Source organism: Pygocentrus nattereri, chromosome 7 (assembly GCF_015220715.1).
Source record: "Pygocentrus nattereri isolate fPygNat1 chromosome 7, fPygNat1.pri, whole genome shotgun sequence".
Taxonomy (NCBI): Eukaryota; Metazoa; Chordata; class Actinopteri; order Characiformes; family Serrasalmidae; genus Pygocentrus; species Pygocentrus nattereri.
Genome location: NC_051217.1, coordinates 38,705,330 through 38,725,248, shown reverse-complemented (window position 1 = coordinate 38,725,248; position 19,919 = coordinate 38,705,330). Strand labels below are relative to the sequence as shown.

At 40.4% G+C, this 19,919-nt stretch overlaps 1 protein-coding gene across 3 annotated transcripts in view; it reads left to right on the top strand.

Moving 5' to 3' along the window:
• The window catches only part of kcnab1a (potassium voltage-gated channel, shaker-related subfamily, beta member 1 a), a 245,703-nt gene that overhangs the window by 201,025 nt on the left and 24,759 nt on the right, over positions 1 to 19,919 (top strand). For all 3 annotated transcript variants that reach the window (XM_017715430.2, XM_017715427.2, XM_017715428.2), the window contains 2 exons: positions 2,992 to 3,036; positions 13,378 to 13,421. In XM_017715430.2, coding sequence (XP_017570919.1) covers positions 2,992 to 3,036; positions 13,378 to 13,421 — 89 coding nt within the window. The remainder of the gene's footprint in view (positions 1 to 2,991; positions 3,037 to 13,377; positions 13,422 to 19,919) is intronic.

Genomic DNA, 19,919 nt, shown 5'->3' with positions numbered 1-19,919 from the left:
TATGGAGCTCGCTTTATGCACAGGGGCTCAGTCATGCTGGAACAGGAACAGGTCTTCCCCACACTACTGTCACAAAGCTGGAACTAAGGGGCCCAAACCCTGAAAAACGGCCCAGATCATTATCCCTCCTCAACCAAATAATGCATTCTGATAGATTGTATTCTCCTGACCTCTGGCAAACCTAGATTTGTCCATCAGAGTGCCAGATAGTGAAGCACGAGTCTAGTGGTGGTCATCTTTTACACAACTCACCCCTGTCACTTGTATAATACATTATGATCTTTGGCTTATGCGCAGCTGCTTGGCCATGGAAACCCATTTCATTAAGCTCCCAATGCACTTTTACTGATGTTGCTTCCAGAGGCAGTTTGGAGCTCTGTAGTGAGTGATGCAACTAAAGATAAACACTTCAGCACTCAGTGGCCCCACTCTGTGAGCTTGCGTGGTCTGCTGCTATATCATATATGTTTTATAATATCATAGGTGTTTTTTTTTGCCTTTTTGCCACAGGGATTATTCCTGCCTGCCACAATGGCGCACAGTGGTTCCCAAGCTAGCACATTCAACCAGTGCAGCTAAACAGCAGCATTTAATGAACAATCTCATCTATGCAAGGAAAAAGTATGTGGTATTAGTGTGGGAAATCACAGGCTGCATTACAGGAACTTCCTATCTTGTCTTAACTTGACATCTGGCAGGTCAATATAAGATTTCTCACAAATTCTTATTACTAAAAAAGGAAATCTATCATGATTTAGGAATCTTATCTTGCAGCATCTTATCTCAAGTTAAGAAATTGTAACTCACTTGATCGAAGTCGACGATCAACTGTCATGTCGGTTGCCTAGCAACCGATCATACGTAAACGTGTACTTAAAGTGATCAAACTAATTATCCAGGCAGCTAGCTACATTACTCATGTAAAAAGGTCAAACAAAAATAAAGCAGCTAAACTGAACTAAGCTGAAAGTTATTCAAATTGTGTCAGTGCTTGGTGCTGTTTATCAGAGTCGCTGCTCCACAGTTTCAGTTTCATTTCCCAAACGCTTTAGCCAAGCGCGCTGACGTTATTCCTTCTAATAAAGACACACAGGTTCAGCTCTGTCTCCTCATTATTCACCACCATCGCTGTATTTTATCTAAAGAGTTTTCATCAAAGATTAACTCACGAATTTAACTCACGATTTAGGAGATTTAGTCTAGTTAGGAATTGTCTGTTAAACTGTTTTCTTATCTGGAGTTAATGGACAAGATTAGGAATGTAAGAGCTGTTATAACATCTGTCCTAAATTCAGTCCTAACTCAAGTCGTCATGGTGACTAAGCAATAAGATTTCAGACTTAAGATGGTTCTGTATTACAGCCCCACATCAGCTAACACTCAGTTATGTTCACATTTGAGAATACAAGTGTTTTTTTCTTTTATATTGGTAGTGAGTTTTTCACCGTTACTAGGGGCTGTTACTACGGTAACCCAGATAACCATCACTGGGTACAGTCCTTGTCTTAGTGGTTTGCTGTGTTTTTTCTTTTTTCTGAGCATAACTGTGTATCTATATGCAAACAAATCAGTAAAAAATATATATGTTAATAATAACGACACAACATAGCCAGGCTCTGCAACACCACCACATATTAGAAAATGAGAGTTAATGACGGCGTCTTCAGTCTGTGTGTGTGTTGAACATGAATGTGTGAGTGCTCTGCTGATTTGAATATGCTCTAATCACTGTTGCGTGGACTGAAAGTGAGTCAGCAGCAGCTCTCATTTTCGCCTGTTTACTGCCAAAACATCTACACGGGATGGTTTAGCACACATTAGTACACACTGCAGCTTCCACATCTGCTCCTCCAGTAATGCCACAGCAACACAACTGGCTTTAAATGAAGTCGAGAGATTTAACCACCATTTAACCGCAACCTGCCACAATAATATCCAGCTTACTGATTAAAGGGGATCATTTTGTAAACGGAAGATTCACAATCAAAAACACACCTTGAGCTTGAGGCAGCGTGTAAGTCAAGTCTATTTTATTTGGGCCTTTCCAGAAATCTCAGTCCAAGGTCCATGATGGGGTCAGGGCAGAGGTAGCAGGGTTGACGAGGGACAATCCATAATTCAAAAGCAAGCAGGCAAGAATCACAACAAATAGAAAGAATTATACGCTAATATAACAAGACACAGGTGCAAATGATGATGAAGGGGCTGGGCTAAGATGACAGAAGGGGTCAAATAGGTACAGGGTTGTGAGTGGGCTTGGGCTGCACACCGATCAGACATAACATTATGACCACCTCCTTGTTTCTACGCTCATTGTCCATTTTATCAGCTCCACTTACTGTATAGAAGCACTTTGTATCTGTTTCTCTGATACTTTATTAGCCCCCTTTACCCTGTTCTTCAATGGTCAGGACCCCATAGACCCTCACAGAGCAGGTACTATTTGGGTGGTGGATCATTCTCAGCACTGCAGTGACACTGACGTAGTGGTGGTGTTTTATATGTTGTGCTGGTCTGAGTGGATCAGATGTAGCAGTGCTGCTGGAGTTTTTTCCACTCACTGTCCACTCTATTAGACATTCCTATCTTGTCAGTCCACCTTGTAGATGTATGCGTCTTTAAGTACTTCTAAATAGTTTTAGACAGTTTTACACTATTTACATTTGGCATTTTACGTATTTCTGTTGTTGGAAAAAAACCTTGTATCTCCATTTTTCACATTTTTCAGTTTTTGGCATAATTTGAAAATATCTGTTATCCTTTAAATTATATGTAAATTTCATGATGAATGGACTAAAACAAATTATCCAAATGACCTGGACAAAATTCTGGTTCCACTGAAAAGTAAAGTTACATTAAAAGTATAGTTTTTTTCCTTCTCCTGTAAAGGGAGGAATTTGGAGATACGAGGCTTTCTTCTGACAACAGTGATATGATCGCTCCTCTCTGACATTCATTTTATCTGTTTTTCCTTCTTTCTCTTTTTTCCAGGCGATCCAGTTTAGTGATTACGACCAAGCTCTACTGGGGAGGAAAGTAAGTGAAGGACTCTCTACGATCACTTATAGCAAATCAATTCTGTTTAACGCTGCAGTGGGACAGTCTACCCTGGATGAGTGCTGGCCTGGCCTTGCTGTGTTATTTTGAAGTAGAGGCTGAGCTCATAAGTGTCTTCTAATGGCACAGACCAGTAATCTGTTTGCTAATTATACTTAATCAGTTGAAGCCAGTAGAGTTTACTGAGAGGGCAGTTAAAGATGATTTTAAGGCCTAGAATGGCTGCTGTTGTTTTTGTTGTGCTAAAAAAGAACCTGAGACTTGCAGTAGTTCCTGACAGGGGTTTTAATCAGAGCACTGCCAGCTTTCTGACACCTCTGAAACATGGTCCACTGATTAGTTTGCAAATCACATGCAGCATTATTATGCAGCATAATTTGAAGAGTATTCAGTAATTCAAAAATAGTGGTTATTCAGACTAACCCGCAGCCATGTCTGCGAAGGTTTTCAGTCATTCCACGTCATTGAATTGTGAAATAACAGTAAGCTCTCTCTCTTTCAGTAGACTGAATAAGCGTAATAGCCATCTAGTAGGTACTACAGTACCGTCCTAACATGCTTAACCCTGCAGTTCCCCACCAATTCACAGCCTCTAGCGTTCCAAAACCATCATATTAACCTCACAATTGAAATCCGTGGCATCACGTGAAGTAAACGACATCACATGTAAACTTTATGGTATCACATAAAATTAATGGAATCACATGAAAGTAATGGCATCACATGTGAAGTTAATGATGTCACGTGAGGTTTATGGCATCACAGGAAGTAAATGGTATCACCTGAAAGTTGTGGAGTCACCTGTGAAGTTAATGATGTCACATGTGAGGTTTATAGTATCACATGTGAAGATAATGACATCACCTGTGAAGTTTATGGCATCACATGAAATTAATGGAATCACATGAAGGTTATGGCATCACATGTGAAGATAATGACATCATGTGAAATTAATAGTATCACATGAAAGTTATGGCATTATCTGTGAAGTTTATGGCATCACATGTGAATTTATGGCATCATATGTCAAGTTTATGGCATCACATGAATTAAATGGCATCACGAGTGAAGTTTATGCCGTCACGTTGGGTTAACTGCATCACATGTGAAGCTAATGGCATTACATGAAGTTTATAACATCACATCACACTGATTACACAGTTGTTACATTTATTATGGAGACAAATGATACATGGTAAAATGATCTTCTTTCTCAGGAAAAGTGAAATCACTATGTTAATATTATTTTTATTTTTCAAAGGCTTAATATATACAGGACACATTAAAAACTCAAATATATATTAACCATAGATGGATGTATGGATAAAAAGACACATATAGATACAGAAAAAAGAACCTTGCATTTTACACATTAAAATTCCAGACTTATTACAAACCAAAGCTTGTTATTCCGTAACTACTGGCTTAGCTTTTCCTAATAAAACAATGGGCCCACCATTGGATCCTGGCCATTTAAGGGGTTAAACATGCAAATGTAAGTAACACATCGCAGAAACTTTCTATATCAAAACAATACAGTCAAATGGGTTCCACGCAGCTTTGACTTTTTTATTTCTTTTTGTAACTGTCAAGTTGCACAGAAATGAAGTTGCATGCAGTTCACAACATGCAACTATTTGCATGAAAAGTTTATGTAAATCAGGCCCTATGATATTACATACATTAGGTTTATGACGTGAGTTTTAGGAAATCACAGCTTTGTGTCAACTACAGAGGTTTTGAGAATGTTAGATAAGATAAGATAAGATAAGATAAGATAAGATAAGATAAGATAAGATAAGATAAGATAAGATAAGATTAGATAATCCTTTATTAGTCCCAAAGCGGGGAAATTCAGAGTATTACAGCAGCAGAGTAATAGGAGTAAGGCACTCAGTAATAGAAACGGGAAAACAGTATAAACAGTATAAACATTATAAATAATAAAATTAAAGTTAAATCTCTAGACTATTACAACAAAATAAGAATAAGAATTAAAAAACAGTTGCAAAAGATCTGTATTGCACTTACAAACATATTGCACAATGAAAAATATTTACATTCTGAATGTGTGTATATTGTATGTGTGTATGCTCTACTGGGAGCAGTGCTGGTTGAACAGTCTCACAGCACCAGGAAGGAAGGACCTGCGATAGCGTTCCTTCACACACTGAAGGAACTGCCCAGTGCTGCCAGAGTCTCATGCATGGGGTGGGAGTCGTTCTCCAGCATGGATGCTAGCTTGTTTAGCATCCTCCTTTCTCCCACCGCCTTCACTGGGTCTAGAGGAGTTCCCAGGACCGAGCCAGCCCTCCTGATCAGTTTGTCCAGTTTCTTCCTGTCTGCAGTGGAGATGCTGCCGCCCCAGCAGACCACTCCATGGAAGATGGCTGATACCACCACTGTGTCAAAAAAGGTCCTCAGGAGTGGCCCCTGCACTCCAAACGATCTCCTGAGCAGGTAGAGTCTGCTCTGTCCCTTCCTGTAAAGTGCAGCTGTGTTGTCTGACCAGTCCAGTTTACAGTTAAGGTGCACACCCAGGTACCTATAGGAGTCCACTCTTTCAATGTCCGTTCCCTGGATGTTCACTGCTGGAGGGGGATGTGTGCGCCTGCGGAAATTCACCACCAGTTCTTTGGTCTTCCCTGCATTGATCTGTAGGTGATTCCGCAGACACCAGTCCACAAAGCCCTGAATCTGTACTCTGTACTCTCCGTCGTCCTCATTTGTGATGTGGCCGACGATCGCTGAGTCATCAGAGAACTTCTGTAGATGGCAATTTGGTGAGTTGTACATGAAGTCTGCGGTGTACAGGGTGAAGAGGAATGGTGCTTAAACCATTCCCTGCAGGGTCCCTGTGTTACAGACCACCATGTCGGACACACAGTCCCTTGTCCTCACATACTGTGGACAGTTGGTGAGGTAGTCCAGGATCCAGTGCATTATGTGATGGTCCACCCCTGCCTGTTCCAGCTTGTCCTTCAGGAGCCCAGGCTGTATGAAAGCACTGGCGAAATCAAAGAACATGATTCTCACAGTGTACCCAGGCTTCTCCAGGTGAGAAAGAGCTCCATGCAGCAGGTGGATGATGGTGTCATACACCCCGATGCCAGGCTGGTAGGCAAACTGAAGTGGGTCCATAGATGAGCTCACCATAGGGTGGAGTTGTCTAAGGACCAGCCTCTCCAGTGTCTTCATCAGGTGTGATATCAGTGCCACCGGCCTGTAGCTGCTTAGGTCCTTTGGGTGCTGCGTTTTCGGCAATGGCACCATACAAGATGCTTTCCACAGTTGTGGTACTCTCCCCAGCTTCAGGCTTGTATTGAGAATGTGGTCCACTATCCCACACAGCTGATCTGCGCAGGACTTGAGGAGCCTGGCACTGATGCCATCCGGCCCTGTAGCCTTCCTCGCCTTGATCTTCCTGAGCTCATTTCTCACCTGGGCCATTGTGAAGGTCAGACTGGAGCAGGGGGTGGTGCTGAGTGTTGGAATGTGTGAACTGAGGGTTACGGCAACCAGCAGAAGAAGAAGAACCCATTTCAACTGACAAAGGCCCTCAGTTAGTAAAGCATTTCCAAAGTCATATACACTATATTGCCAAATGTATTCACTTATTCACAAAAAATTCATAAAAAAACTTATTCTTAAAACCAAACCCCTAGGCCTGCAGACTGCTTCTACAAGCATCAGTGAAAGAATGAGTCACTCTCAGGAGCTCAGTGAATTCCAGCGTGGTACCATGATAGGATACCAACTGTGCAACAACTCCAGTCTTCAAATTTCCTCGCTACTAAATATTCCATAGTCAACTGTTAGTGGTATTATAACAAAGTGTAAGTGATTGGGACAAAGCGTCGAATGCAGTGGTGTAAAGCGCCGCCACTGGACTCTAGAGCAGTGGAGATGTGTTCTCTGGAGTGATGAATCACGCTTCTTTGTCTGGCAATCTGACAGATGAGTCTGGGTGAACGGTACTTGTCTGACTGCATTGTGCCCAGTGTAAAGTTTGGTGGAGGGGGGATCATGGTGTGGGGTTGTTTTTCAGGAGTTGGGCTCGGCCCCTTAGTTCCAGTGAAAGGAACTCTTAAAGCTTCAGCACCAAGAGATTTTGGACAATTTCATGCTACCAACTGCGTGGGAACAGTTTGGGGACGGCCCCTTCCTGTTCCAACATGACTGCGCACCAGTGCACAAAGCAGGTCCATAAAGACACGGATGGGCGACTTTGTTGTGGAAGAACTTGACTGGCCTGCACAGAATCCTGACCTCAACCCCATAGAACACCTTTGGGATGAATTGGAGCAGAGATGTCTTGTCCAACATCAGTGTCTGACCTCACAAATGCGCTTCTGGAAGAATGGTCAAAAATTCTGTTTTGTACGTGTATGGATGATGAGGTTTGACTCTGTAATCCCAAACTTTAAATCTAAGAGGGTCTTAGACAGAAATTGCCAAAGGATGTGGTGCATAATGTCTATATAAGATTGCATCATACATAATTGGGTGGTTTAGAGAATAGTTTGGCTTCTTTATTCTTAGATTAATTTGGTTTTGTGGCCTGTAGGTAAATCTCAGCCCACACATCTATTTCTTTATCCAAAGCCTGTTGCGTGTTCTTAAGCTAACAATAAGAAATCACTTTTCAATCCCCACCACTGAGTAATTACAGAACGCCACTCATGGCAATGTTTGACGCTCTGTCTTTGTAAGCTCGGTTGTAGATCCTCCTCTAATTCTCCTCTAATTCTACTCTGTTGTAGATTCTTCCTCTTAAATGACAATTTAACAGAACAAAATCAAACAGTTTTACATAGGGAAGGGCAAATGCAGTCAATCAGCCAAGATACGTTTACAGCAATGGAAGTGTAGCAAGCAATAGAAGCTTATAAATGTCAGTTTAGCATCAATGGTGCATGCCTCGAATCTGGGCTGGCAAGTAATCGCAAATAAACTTACTTATAAAGTTTGTGACACTTTAAGACAAACTGATATCTATTAAAATGGACTAAAATCCAGCTGTGACCAGATGCATAGGCAAGGGGTGGCCTGCGGTGGCCAGTGCCTTCCTGGAAAGAAGTATGATTTATGACATCACTGGTCATCCCAGTAATAGAAAGTTAGACAGTTAGCCATCATCAGTCAGGCCGGCTTTAACAAAGCGTCAGTTATGCTTTATTTTGATAATCAGCAAACAGGTGACTGTATTTGCAATGAGTCACATCAGCAGTGCTGCACTGTGAGCTAAATTATGAAGTAATAAAATAATCCTCCTTCACAGTAAAATAAAGCTCTGCTGGTCATTCAACACAGTTTTTGAAAAAAGGGGTTTTAACTGCTGGAGTTAATGTAGAACTGTTGATTCACAATTTAATACTGAAGGTTGGTGCACAGACTACTGGTCACCATAGCAACACAGACACGAATCTTGCCTAGCTAACGAAAACATCAATAATTTAGAGACGAATGGTCTTATCTGTGTTTCTAATGACTCCAGCTGGTTTTCGGATACATTTAATCTGCAAGAAGGAACTGTTAACCACTGAAAAGTCACAGAGCGGAAGCTTCTTGTTTGAATTTTCCTGTTCCACCTTAAATGGTGCAGCAGGTGCATTCTGGAGCCTCAGGCACCATTTTAAGGGGGAATGGGAAAATTAGATAAAGAAGCTGGCGAATGAGAGGCTGATTTCAACCTAGTAGCCTTGAAATCGAACATTAAGAGACATTTTACAGGAAAACATTCTACTATAGAGAAAAAGTTTTCTGCCTGAGATGCAAGAAAAGTGATTATAGTTGAGCAAAAGCTTAAAGCAGAGCAAAATAATGAAGAAGGCGCACGTCAAGCATACATTCCTCACTTTCCAATATTTCTTACCCTAATAACTGCAACAGATTTACTGCCACTGCCGTTCTCACTGCAGGTTTGTTTTGAGAAGTTTGATGATTTATTGTGAACAGCTGGGAGGCATGCCAATCATAATTCTATTGAATTTTTATTTAACTGCAATGGGCTGAAAAGACAATTAGGCAATTTTTTTTTCACTAAATTATCGCTCCTGTTTCCAGACAGCGACCCTGCAATGGAAATTAGGGACGGGGTAAAGTGTCGGTCATTGAGACCTGACAAGGCCGTATTTACAGCCTTCTTTCTGTGTGCGTGCTCTGCGCAATCAATCAGACACGCTTCACTCAGCTTCACTGCCGAAGTGAGATTTTTCTAAATACAGACATCAATGCAAAGTTCTTACCACGGGGTTCATTAAGAACCAGTCCCCCCACTGCTCATCACAGCGATGGCTCAGCAGCGTTCTCTTATTAGTATGGCCTGTAGAGGGCTTGAGATGGTCCCCTGCTCACTCCGTGAGGAAAGGCCCAGCTGGGAGGGATGATAAGGTTAAAGAAAGAGGAGGGTTTCTTTTCCTCATTTCCCTCAGAACGCTGTCTCATGAATAATAATCAGCATGTTGGTATGCAGTCACAGTGCAGGGATTTGGGTAATGGGAAAGGAATGAATGATCTGCAGCCTGAAGGAGGAATCCTCAAGGGCAGACAGCCAGACAGGTGAACAGACAGATAGATAAACAAGTACATATGCAGGCAAACAGAAAGATAAGCACGTGCACACACAGACGCCTAGGGCCAGATGCATAAAACACCTGTACATTTACCATGGCAGTATGTGCCAGGGACCCATCCCTGGGGACCAACGCAAGGTGGCAGGAAGGCAGTGCTCAAACCTTACGTGCTGACAACATCCTCGAAAGGACATAAGCTGCAAGAAGTAGTAGAAGAGTAGCGTGGGATGGCACACAAGTCCTGAGCACTGCCAACTGGGCACCACCTCTGGCCCCACAGCGAGGCCTCCAGGATCTATTAAAGCAGCTTCATTGCAGGACCAGCGGCAGTGCTCAGGAGGTGGGGCTCAGGACTCAGAGGTCGTCCCACCAGCCCTTACGGGTATCGTCCTCCCCCTACTGTCATCTGTGCTCGGGGTTCAGGCTCTGCCTTCCTGCCAACTCTCGTGGCTGTCATTGGAGCCCAGGGGGTGAGTGCTTGACATGCGGTACTATATTTGCTCATTGCTGTCAAATTCCTGCAGGTGGAAAATGCATTTAATTTGTAATCCAAAGAAGTGAAGAGTAATTTGACATGTTGAGATTCTAATTGCATGCTGATTGATTTAATTCCGTTTTCCCTTTTAATCCTATCTTTTTTTGTATAATCTATTCAGAATTTACCAGGAACTTTTACACGTTAACATGAAGTTTTACTAGTGAGAATTACTAATTTTCACTAGTCAATAAATAATATTTACTTTTTATTTTAATGTGCAAAACAAATTCCTTATATCAAGAATGAAATATTTACTAGTAGAAATTTCATTTTTACATGTGTAGACTGAATTCCTGAGAAACAAATAAGACATAAAAGCTAAAACCATGTGCCATAGTAATCAGAATTTCAGTGTGTCAACTTAACTTTTAACTGTTATAAAAATGAACAGGTTATACTGTGACGGAGCTGCCCTCCACCACAATATAGATATGCAAAGACTTTCTATGTAATGGGGACATTTCATATTCAAACATACAGACACATGCTGTTTTTAAATAGCCTTTATTAACTGATAGTGTTTATGCTGGAAAGCTGAAGTTGAATGGTGAACAAGAGCAAACCTGCAGGGAAAAAAAACCTCAATGTTGAATAGGAATTGTTTTCTGAAGAGTTAATGTCGCTTGTTTTAGCTATATAACTAAACAGTTTAAGCACTCTTATATTTCTGAATACTTGGGGAAGTGTTTAAGAAAGGTTTATTGAGTAAATAAAAGAAATAAGAGGGTAAAAGTACTTACCTGTGTATAGATTCCAGAGGAATCCCGGGCCCGTGACATCACATAATTTCCTGCTTAGCTCTATAAAAGCCCTAGAGGGCGCAGAGTGAGCTAGTCTAGTGAAGAAGTTAATGAAATGTAGTTGGAGCCCAAAAAAAGGCTAAAATTGAATAATAGTGATTGAATAATAGACTAAACATACTAAGTTGTATATATTTGTAAATATTTTCTTCTTCCTTTTTTGCACTGGATAAATTGCATTTTTTTCCCCAGTTTTCTTCATTGAGATTCAATAAACACCCATTTTAGCACCCTAACCGTAAACATACCCATGTGTCTCTTCCACCGGACTATCACATACACTTTAATTCATCTTACTTACATGCTAAAATAGAATTCCTACAATTAAAATTTCAATTTTACAGTGTTATAGTTCCATTTTATACATATTTTTTTAATTAGTAAAAACATTTCTGAGAATTTTGGCTTTCTTTGTAGCTTTGTTTTCATTAGTTTCATTGTAGCCAACCACAGCTTCACCTGGCACAGCTTTCAATATGCATGAGCTCTTTTACAAGTTGATTTTGATTGGCTCTTGCTTGAAACACCAGTGAAAACACTACATCATTAAAAGACTCCAGCACTCTAATTACTGCCACAGTGACTTTATTAATAGGTCCTATTTACCAGGATGCATATTTTACATGGTGTAGCACTGTTACCACCAAGTTTAACCACAGATGGTTAAACAGACTCGCAGATAAACACAAAGACATGCAGACACATTAGACCGCTTGACACTTGGCATTCAAATCTAGATGTGGTCCGTACATTTATTTAATAGACAAGTAATTCCACATTTATAATCAGAATGTGTTTGGATCCAGCTATCCTGATCCCAAGGTAGCATGGCCAGCAAAATTTGCTGGTATTGATTCGCTTGTATAAGTTGTTTTAACAAATTTCTGGTTTTGAAAGTTTTATGTATTTATGTATTAATTTTGTTGACAACTGATACTGCTGATAAGCTCATTTGTGTTGAATCAGAGCATATAGATCACCTGACTGCAGTGTAATATATCAACAAGTTGCAGTCAAAAACACATTATTTGGCCAAAAGTATATGGACACCCTCCTGATGATTGAATTCACGTGTTTCAGCCACAGCCACTGATAGCAGGTGTATAAAATCAAGCACATAGCAATCTCCGTGGACAAATTTTAGCAGTAGAATAGATTGTATTGAAGAGCTTAGCAACTTTAAACATGCCACAAGTCAGTATGCGGGATGTCTGCCCTGCTAGATCTGTCCTGGTCAACTGTACGTGCTATTACTGTGAAATGGGAGCATCTAGGAGCAACAACAGTGTCACGATTGGCCCCTCCCACTCCTCCATGTGCTTTTGTTTACCGTTTAGTCCTGTCATGTGCTTTTTGTTTTCTTTGAGTTCTTCCTGGTCCTGCCCCCTTCCTGGACCGTCTTGACCCTGATTTTGGGTTTGCCCCCAATAAATCTCGCTTCTCTACACATATGCGTCTGCCTCATCATCACCCCCCAACATTATAAACAGCTTCATCTGGAGGCAATACCAACTCAAGAACTGCACATCAGGAGCTGCATGAAATGGGTTTCCATGGTCAAGTAACTGCACACAAGCCTAAGATTGCAGTGTGCAAGCATCGGCTGGAGTGGTTTAAAGCAGACCACCACTGGAGCAGTGGAAATGTGTCCTCTGTAGTGATAAATCATGCTTCACTGTCTGGCAGTCTGATGGATGAATCTGAGATTGATGCATGCCAGGAGAACGCTACCTAACGGAATGCAGGGTGCCAAGAGAAAAGTATTTGAGTAAAGTGGTTGGGGAGGGATAATAGGCTGGGGCTGTTGGCAGAGTTTCAGCCACTTAGTTCCAGTGAAGGGAAATCACAATGCTACAGCTTACAGAGACATTTTACACTGTAAAAAAAATCCTTAAAATTACAGAAAATGTACTGGCAGTTTATTTATGTCCTACAATTTATGTGCCAAGAGAAAAGTATTTGAGTAAAGTGGTTGGGGAGGGATAATAGGCTGGGGCTGTTGGCAGAGTTTCAGCCACTTAGTTCCAGTGAAGGGAAATCACAATGCTACAGCTTACAGAGACATTTTACACTGTAAAAAAAATCCTTAAAATTACAGAAAATGTACTGGCAGTTTATTTATGTCCTACAAGCTCATATTGGTGTGATAGCCAAGTGTCCACATACTTGGCCATCTAATATTAAAGACATGTCCAGCCTGTCATTTTTGGGCTTAGGTTCTAGAGGGTTAATATCAAGTTTAAACAGGGCCATAAACGAGTAGGCAGACAAACAGATAACATGCACATGCAGACGGACAGACGCATATGCAGACAGCTAAACAGATTGACCAACAGACAGGACAGATGGGAGCTGGGTACAAAGTTTGCTTCAAGCTTATTTTGCATGTGTGTGTGTGTCTTTACAGAGCTGAAACTGAGAGGGGCCTTTCCAGAAAACATATAATAGAAGGTAAAGTATGATTTTGTCCCTCTAGAACACTCACACACACACACACACACACACACACTTATGGCTTTGCATTCCTGTAGGACTCCCAAGACATAATCTTGAAGCAGTAGTTTGCCCTAGGCTTTGTATTTGAACCATGGTGGATTAATCTTTGAGTCAGATAATCTAAAAAGAAAGCATTATAAATAGATATTCACAGCATATTATTTATCCCTGAATGGTGTATTGTTTCTGAAATATATTAAATATTAAATCAAGCAGGCATAACATTATGACCACCTCCTTTTTTCTACACTCGTTGTCCACTTTATCAGCTCCACTTACTATATAGCTGCACTTTGTAGTTCTACAGTTACAGACTGTAGTCCATCTGTTTCTCTGATACTTTATTAGCCCCCTTTTACCCTGTTCTTCAGTGGTCAGGACCCCCATGCACTCTCACAGAGCAGGTACTATTTGGGTGGTGGATCATTCTCAGCACCGCAGTAACACTGATGTGGCGGTGGTGTGTTAGTGTGTGTTGTGCTGGTCTGAGTGGATCAGACACAGCAATGATGCTGGAGTTTATAAACACCTCAGTGTCACTGCTGGACTGAGAATAGTCCACCAACCAAAAGTATCCAGCCAACAGCTTCCCGTGGGCAGCATCCTGTGACCACTGATGAAGGACTAGAGGATGACCAACACAAACTGTGCAGCAGCAGATGAGCTGTCATCTCTGACTTTACATCTACAAGGTGGACTGACAAGGTAGGAGTGTATAATACAGTGGACAGTGAGTGGACACAGTGTTTAAAAACTCCAGCAGTGCACAAAGTGCACCTATATAGTAGAACCCCAATTCCATGAAGTTGAGATGTTGTGTAAAACATAAGTAAAAACAGAATACGATGATCTGCAAATCCTTTTCAACCTATATTCAATTGAATACACTACAAAGACAAGATATTTAATGTTCAAACAGATAAAATTTATTGTTTTTTGCAAAAATTCACTCATTTTGAATTTGATTACTGCAACACGTTCCAAAGAAGTTGGGACAGGGGCAACAAAAGACTGGGAAAGTTGAGGAATGTGCAAAAAATGCCTTTTTGGAACTTTCCAAAGGTGAAAAGGTTCATTGGAAACAGGTGAGTGTCATGATTGGGTATAAAGGGAGCATCCCTGAAAGGTTCAGTCGTTCACAAGCAAGCAAGGATGGGCAAGGTTCACCACTTTGTAAAGAACTGGGTGAGCAAATAGTCCAACAGTTTAAGAACAACATTTCTCAATGTGCAGTTGCAAGGAATTTAGGGATTTCATCATCTACAGTCCATAATATCATCAACAGATTCAGAGAATCTGGAGAAATCTCTGCAAGTAAGCAGCAAGACAGAAAACCAACATTGAATGCCCGTGACCTTCGATCCCTCAGGTGGCTCTGCATTAAAAACCCACATCATTCTGTAACGGATATTCCCACATGGGCTCAGGAACACTTCAGAAAACCACTGTCAGTGAACTCAGTTCGTCGCTCCATCTACAAGTGCAAGTTAAAACTCTGCCATGCAAAGTGAAAGCCACATATCAACAACACCCAGAAACGCTGCCAACTTCTCTGGGTCCGAGCTCATCTGAGATGGACTGACGCCAAATGGAAAAGTGTCCTGTGGTCTGACGAGTCCACATTTCAAATTGTTTTTGGAAATCATGGATGTCGTGTCATCCGGGCCAAAGAGGAAAAGGACTGTCCAGATTGTTATCAGCGCAAAGTTCAAAAGCCATCATCTCTGATGGTGTGGGGGTATGTTAGTGCCCATGGCATGGGTAACTTGCACATCTGTGAAGGCTCCATTAATGCTGAAAGGTACATACAGGTTTTGGAGCAACATCTGCTGCCATCCAAGCAACATCTTTTTCAGGGACATCCCTGCTTATTTCAGCAAGACAACGCCAAGCCACATTCTGCACGTGTTACAACAGCGTGGCTTCGTAGTAAAAGAGTGCGGGTACTAGACTGGCCTGCCTGCAGTCCAGACCTGTCTCACATTGAAATGACCCCGGACTGCTGAGCAACTGAAGTTGTACATCTGAAAGAATGGGAAAGAATTCCACCTACAAAGCTTCAACAATTAGTGTCCTCAGTTCCCAAACGCTTATTGAGTGTTGTTAAAAGGAAAGGTGATGTAACACAGTGGTAAACACGCCCCTGTCCCAACTTCTTTGGAACGTGTTGCAGGCATCAAATTCAAAATGAGTGAATATTTGCAAAAAACAATAAAGTTTATCCGTTTGAACATTAAATATCTTGTCTTTGTAGTGTATTCAATTGAATACAGGTTGAAAAGGATTTGCAGATCATCATATTCTGTTTTTATTTATGTTTTACACAACGTCCCAACTTCATTGGAATTGGGGTTGTAAGTGGAGCTAATATAATGGACAGCGAGTGTAGAAACATGGAGGTGGTCATAATGTTATGCCTTATCAGAGTCAATCTTTATTTAAAGGAACTCATATTGGATTTTTTTAGGTCTTGTTCTTTATTAAATAAAGCCCAAATTGGACACTTCCATATGGTTTATTCACACACACACACACAAACACACACACACACACACACACACACACACAAACACACACATTTTCCAAGCCACTTCTCCCTCAGGGTTGCGGTTACTATGTGTTAAACGTCATTTGTTGTGACCTGTGCTAGAACATAACTGGAGATCTGTTATATGAAAATCTCTTACAGTTGAATTATTAATTGGAATAATGCACAGACACTTTAAGACCTCATAAATTAAAGCATTGAGCATAAATGAATCACTTAAATTCTATTTTTATAAGTGCATGGTAGCATGGTAGTCCTATGGGTTCTTAATAATGTCAGGTGCCATTAGCGCTAATGAGAGTTTAATAGGTCACTAAATATTTCAAAATGTGTTCTATATTCTAATTCTGGTTTTTGTCATCATTGATTAGAGGCTAAACATCACTAAACAAAATCATTTGCATCACAAATTCAATGTTTATCCATGATAACATTGAAAACTCTTTTCATTTGGTTGTTAAAATGTATAGGAACTTACCTAAAATGCTAAAACCGAGTAGATCTTTTCTTTCAAAATATCGGATGCAAATTGACTGAAAACTTGAGCACTTTTTAGCCTCCAACTTGTGAAGACTGAAACTCTAGAATATGGAACAGATCCTGAATTATTTTTGCAACTTTAGTTGGTTGAAATATACATGAAACACATGCACAGTGCACATGCACAGTGTAAAGTGCCCTGAAACCCATTTTAAACTTAGCCATAACAGTTGCACACATCTCAACTTAAAGCAAGATTCATGACACAGCCTATCAATATGGCAATAACACATCATGTGATCACGCCGAACGACATACTTTTAAACGAGAGGTTTCACCAGATCAGTAAACAAGTAAATAAAACAGAAGTAGTTTTTATCGGTTGCGAGTCAGTTTCCTGATCCATCCTGACAGACACGAGTTTCTCAGAGCTCACATTTCTGTTACCAGCTGTGTTAACTAGCTTCTTTAGCCTGCTGGTTTGTCATCTACATAATATAACTAGATTCCTTTTCTCCTCGTGTGATGCCCTGTAATTTCACACAGAACTGAAATTCAGATGTATAAACATAGAAGTTTGTAAACACCTGGAATAGTAGTAACTATATGGAATAGTGCATCAAAGAAATACCGGCTGTTAATTTGGCTAACTAGTGGAGTTATTGAATGTGTTGTGTGAAACTTCGATCTTAACTTTGTGTAACTGTTAATTTGCTTGTAAATTTTGTTGCATGCAACTAACATGCAACTAGTTGCATGAAGTAAGTTGCACGTAACCTGCAACATGCAACTAGCTGAATATTAAAAGTTAAAGCCAGCCTCAGAGCTTTAATGCAATAAACTCCAGAAGTCACGTGACACTATCTAGAAACTAAGGTAATCAAATGTTGACAATTATACACTAATAATCTGTGTGATTGATTCATGCTAATTCATGCATAACATGGTCTTAACAAAGTGTACATTATTATAACTAATAATACAACCCCATTTCCAAAAAAATTGGGACACTGTGCAGAATGTAAATAAAAATAGAATGCAATGATGTGCAACTCATTTAAACCATATTTTTTAAAGGTAAATACTACAAAGACGACATATCAAATGAATTGAAAAATATTTGCCCATTTTGAATTTGATGCCAACACGTTCAGCATTAATGGCGCCTTCACAGATGTGCACATCACCCATGACATATGCACTAATGCACCCCTATACCATCACGAATACTGCCTTATGAACTGTGTACTGATAACAAGCTATGTGGTCTTTAGCCCAGAGGACACAGTGTCCATGATTTCCATAAAAATTTTGATTCGTCGAACCACAGCACAATTTTCCACTTCCCCTCAGTCCATTTTAAATCAGCTCGGGCCCAGAGAAGGTGGCAGCATTTCTGGATCCTGTTTATATTTGGTTTCTTCTTTGCATTTTAGAATTTTAATTAGCATTTTTGGATGCAGAGACTAACTGTGTTCACTGACAGTGTTTTTCAGAAATGTTCCTGAGCCCATGCAGTAATTTCCACTACAGAATCATGTCTGTTTTTAATGCAGTGCAGTCTGAGAGCCCAAAGATCACAGCCAACAAATACTGTTTTTAGCCATGTCCTTTGCATACAACGATTTCTGCAGATTCTCTAAATCTTTTGATGTTATTATGCACCGTAGACGATGAAATGTTCTTTGCTCTTTTATGTAAACGTTATTCTTGAATTGTTGCACTATTTGCCCACTCAGTCTATCACAGAGTGGTGAACCCCTCCTCATCTTTACTCATGAAAGACTCATCCACTCTGAGATGTTTTTAGCCAGTCGTGTTACTGACCTGTTACCAAATAACCACCAAAATTCAAAATGGACATATATTTTTCAATAATAATAACATTTCTCAGTTACAACATGTGATTTTTTATCTTTTTACTATTTTCAATGAAATATAGGGTTTAAATGATTTGCACATCATTGCATTTTGTTTTTATTTACATTTTTGCGCAGCACCCCAGCTTTGGGAAATGGGGTTTTTAATGGTACTATTATTTTTTTTATTTTCATGAAACAAATCTGTGCAGATAATAATGCATATAGCTTAATCAATGGGTAGTGAATAAAACTAATCAAATTTAGGCTTTGTTGAAACTTAAGTCCTCAATGTTATGTGTTCCTTCAAAGTGTAATCCACAGCAGCCTATACTGTACAAGTTATTATTAAATAAAACTGAACAAGTATTAAATATGACAATCTCACTACACCTGTATGTTCATTAAACTGGTACTCTGTACCCTCAGTGCGGTGGGGCTGTAAGGGAGCTCAGCAGATGAGCACAGTTCAGCATATGTGCTGCTTTAGGGACTGAGGGCTGCTTTGACACACACACACACACACACACAGCCCTGGCCTAGATATCACAGAAAGAGAGAGAGAGAGAGAGAGACAGACAGACAGAGAGAGAGAGAGAGAGGGAGGATAAATGAGCGCTTGTGTTTGCCGGTCTTGCCACTGGCCTGCAGTTTGTTCTGTGTCAGTGTGAGTTAGACCTCAAAGGGCTGCTGTGCTTCTTCTCTCTGTTTCTAATGTCTCTCTCTCACTTTACTCTCTCTCTCTCTCTTATTCTCTCTCTCTCCTCCCCCTTGTTCTTTCACCATCTTTCTTTCTCTCTCTCTTCTCTTGTGTGTGATTTCGCTGTCCATCTGGTACGTGTCAGAGGAGCCTTGTTATGTCTTCACCACTGAGCTGAGTTCAAATGTCAGTCTGGTGGGGCCTTGAGGATCACACACACACACACACACACACACACACACACACACACACACACACACACACACACACACACACACACACAAACATTCACCAACTCTGTTCAAATGACATGTTTTTATTGATATTCTAAGTGAATTTAACAATGTTAACATATCATATACAGAGAACATAATGCTTTTTAGTAGCGTTTATTAACTGAGTTGAACGTATCGGGAGAAAACAGTAAGATATGGAAGAATGAAAGCTGCCTGTGTAAAAGATATGGCAACATTTGTATTATATTGTGGCATTGGCAGAAGGAAAAACAGCCATGATCTGCTGCAAGACGCGCTCTTTATTGAACACACCAACAGAGAGGGCCATATACAGAACACCAAACTCGAGGCAGGGTCACCCTGGTGACCTCCGCTCAGGCTGGTTTTTGTAAGGTTATAGTATTAGAGGAAGGTTCGTGCTAAGTATGCATCCAGTGCGTCATCCAGACATGATTTCAAGCCCGTCCAAAAAATCGTGAGCACAAAAATGATGAAAAACAGATTCAGTACTTTATAGTTCACAGTCTTCATTCCAGCAGTTGTTTTATAGCACATGCAAAGAGTTTAGAAACAAATATCTGAATATACTTTACACAGACTTTCACTCAAAAATCAACAAAATACATAATC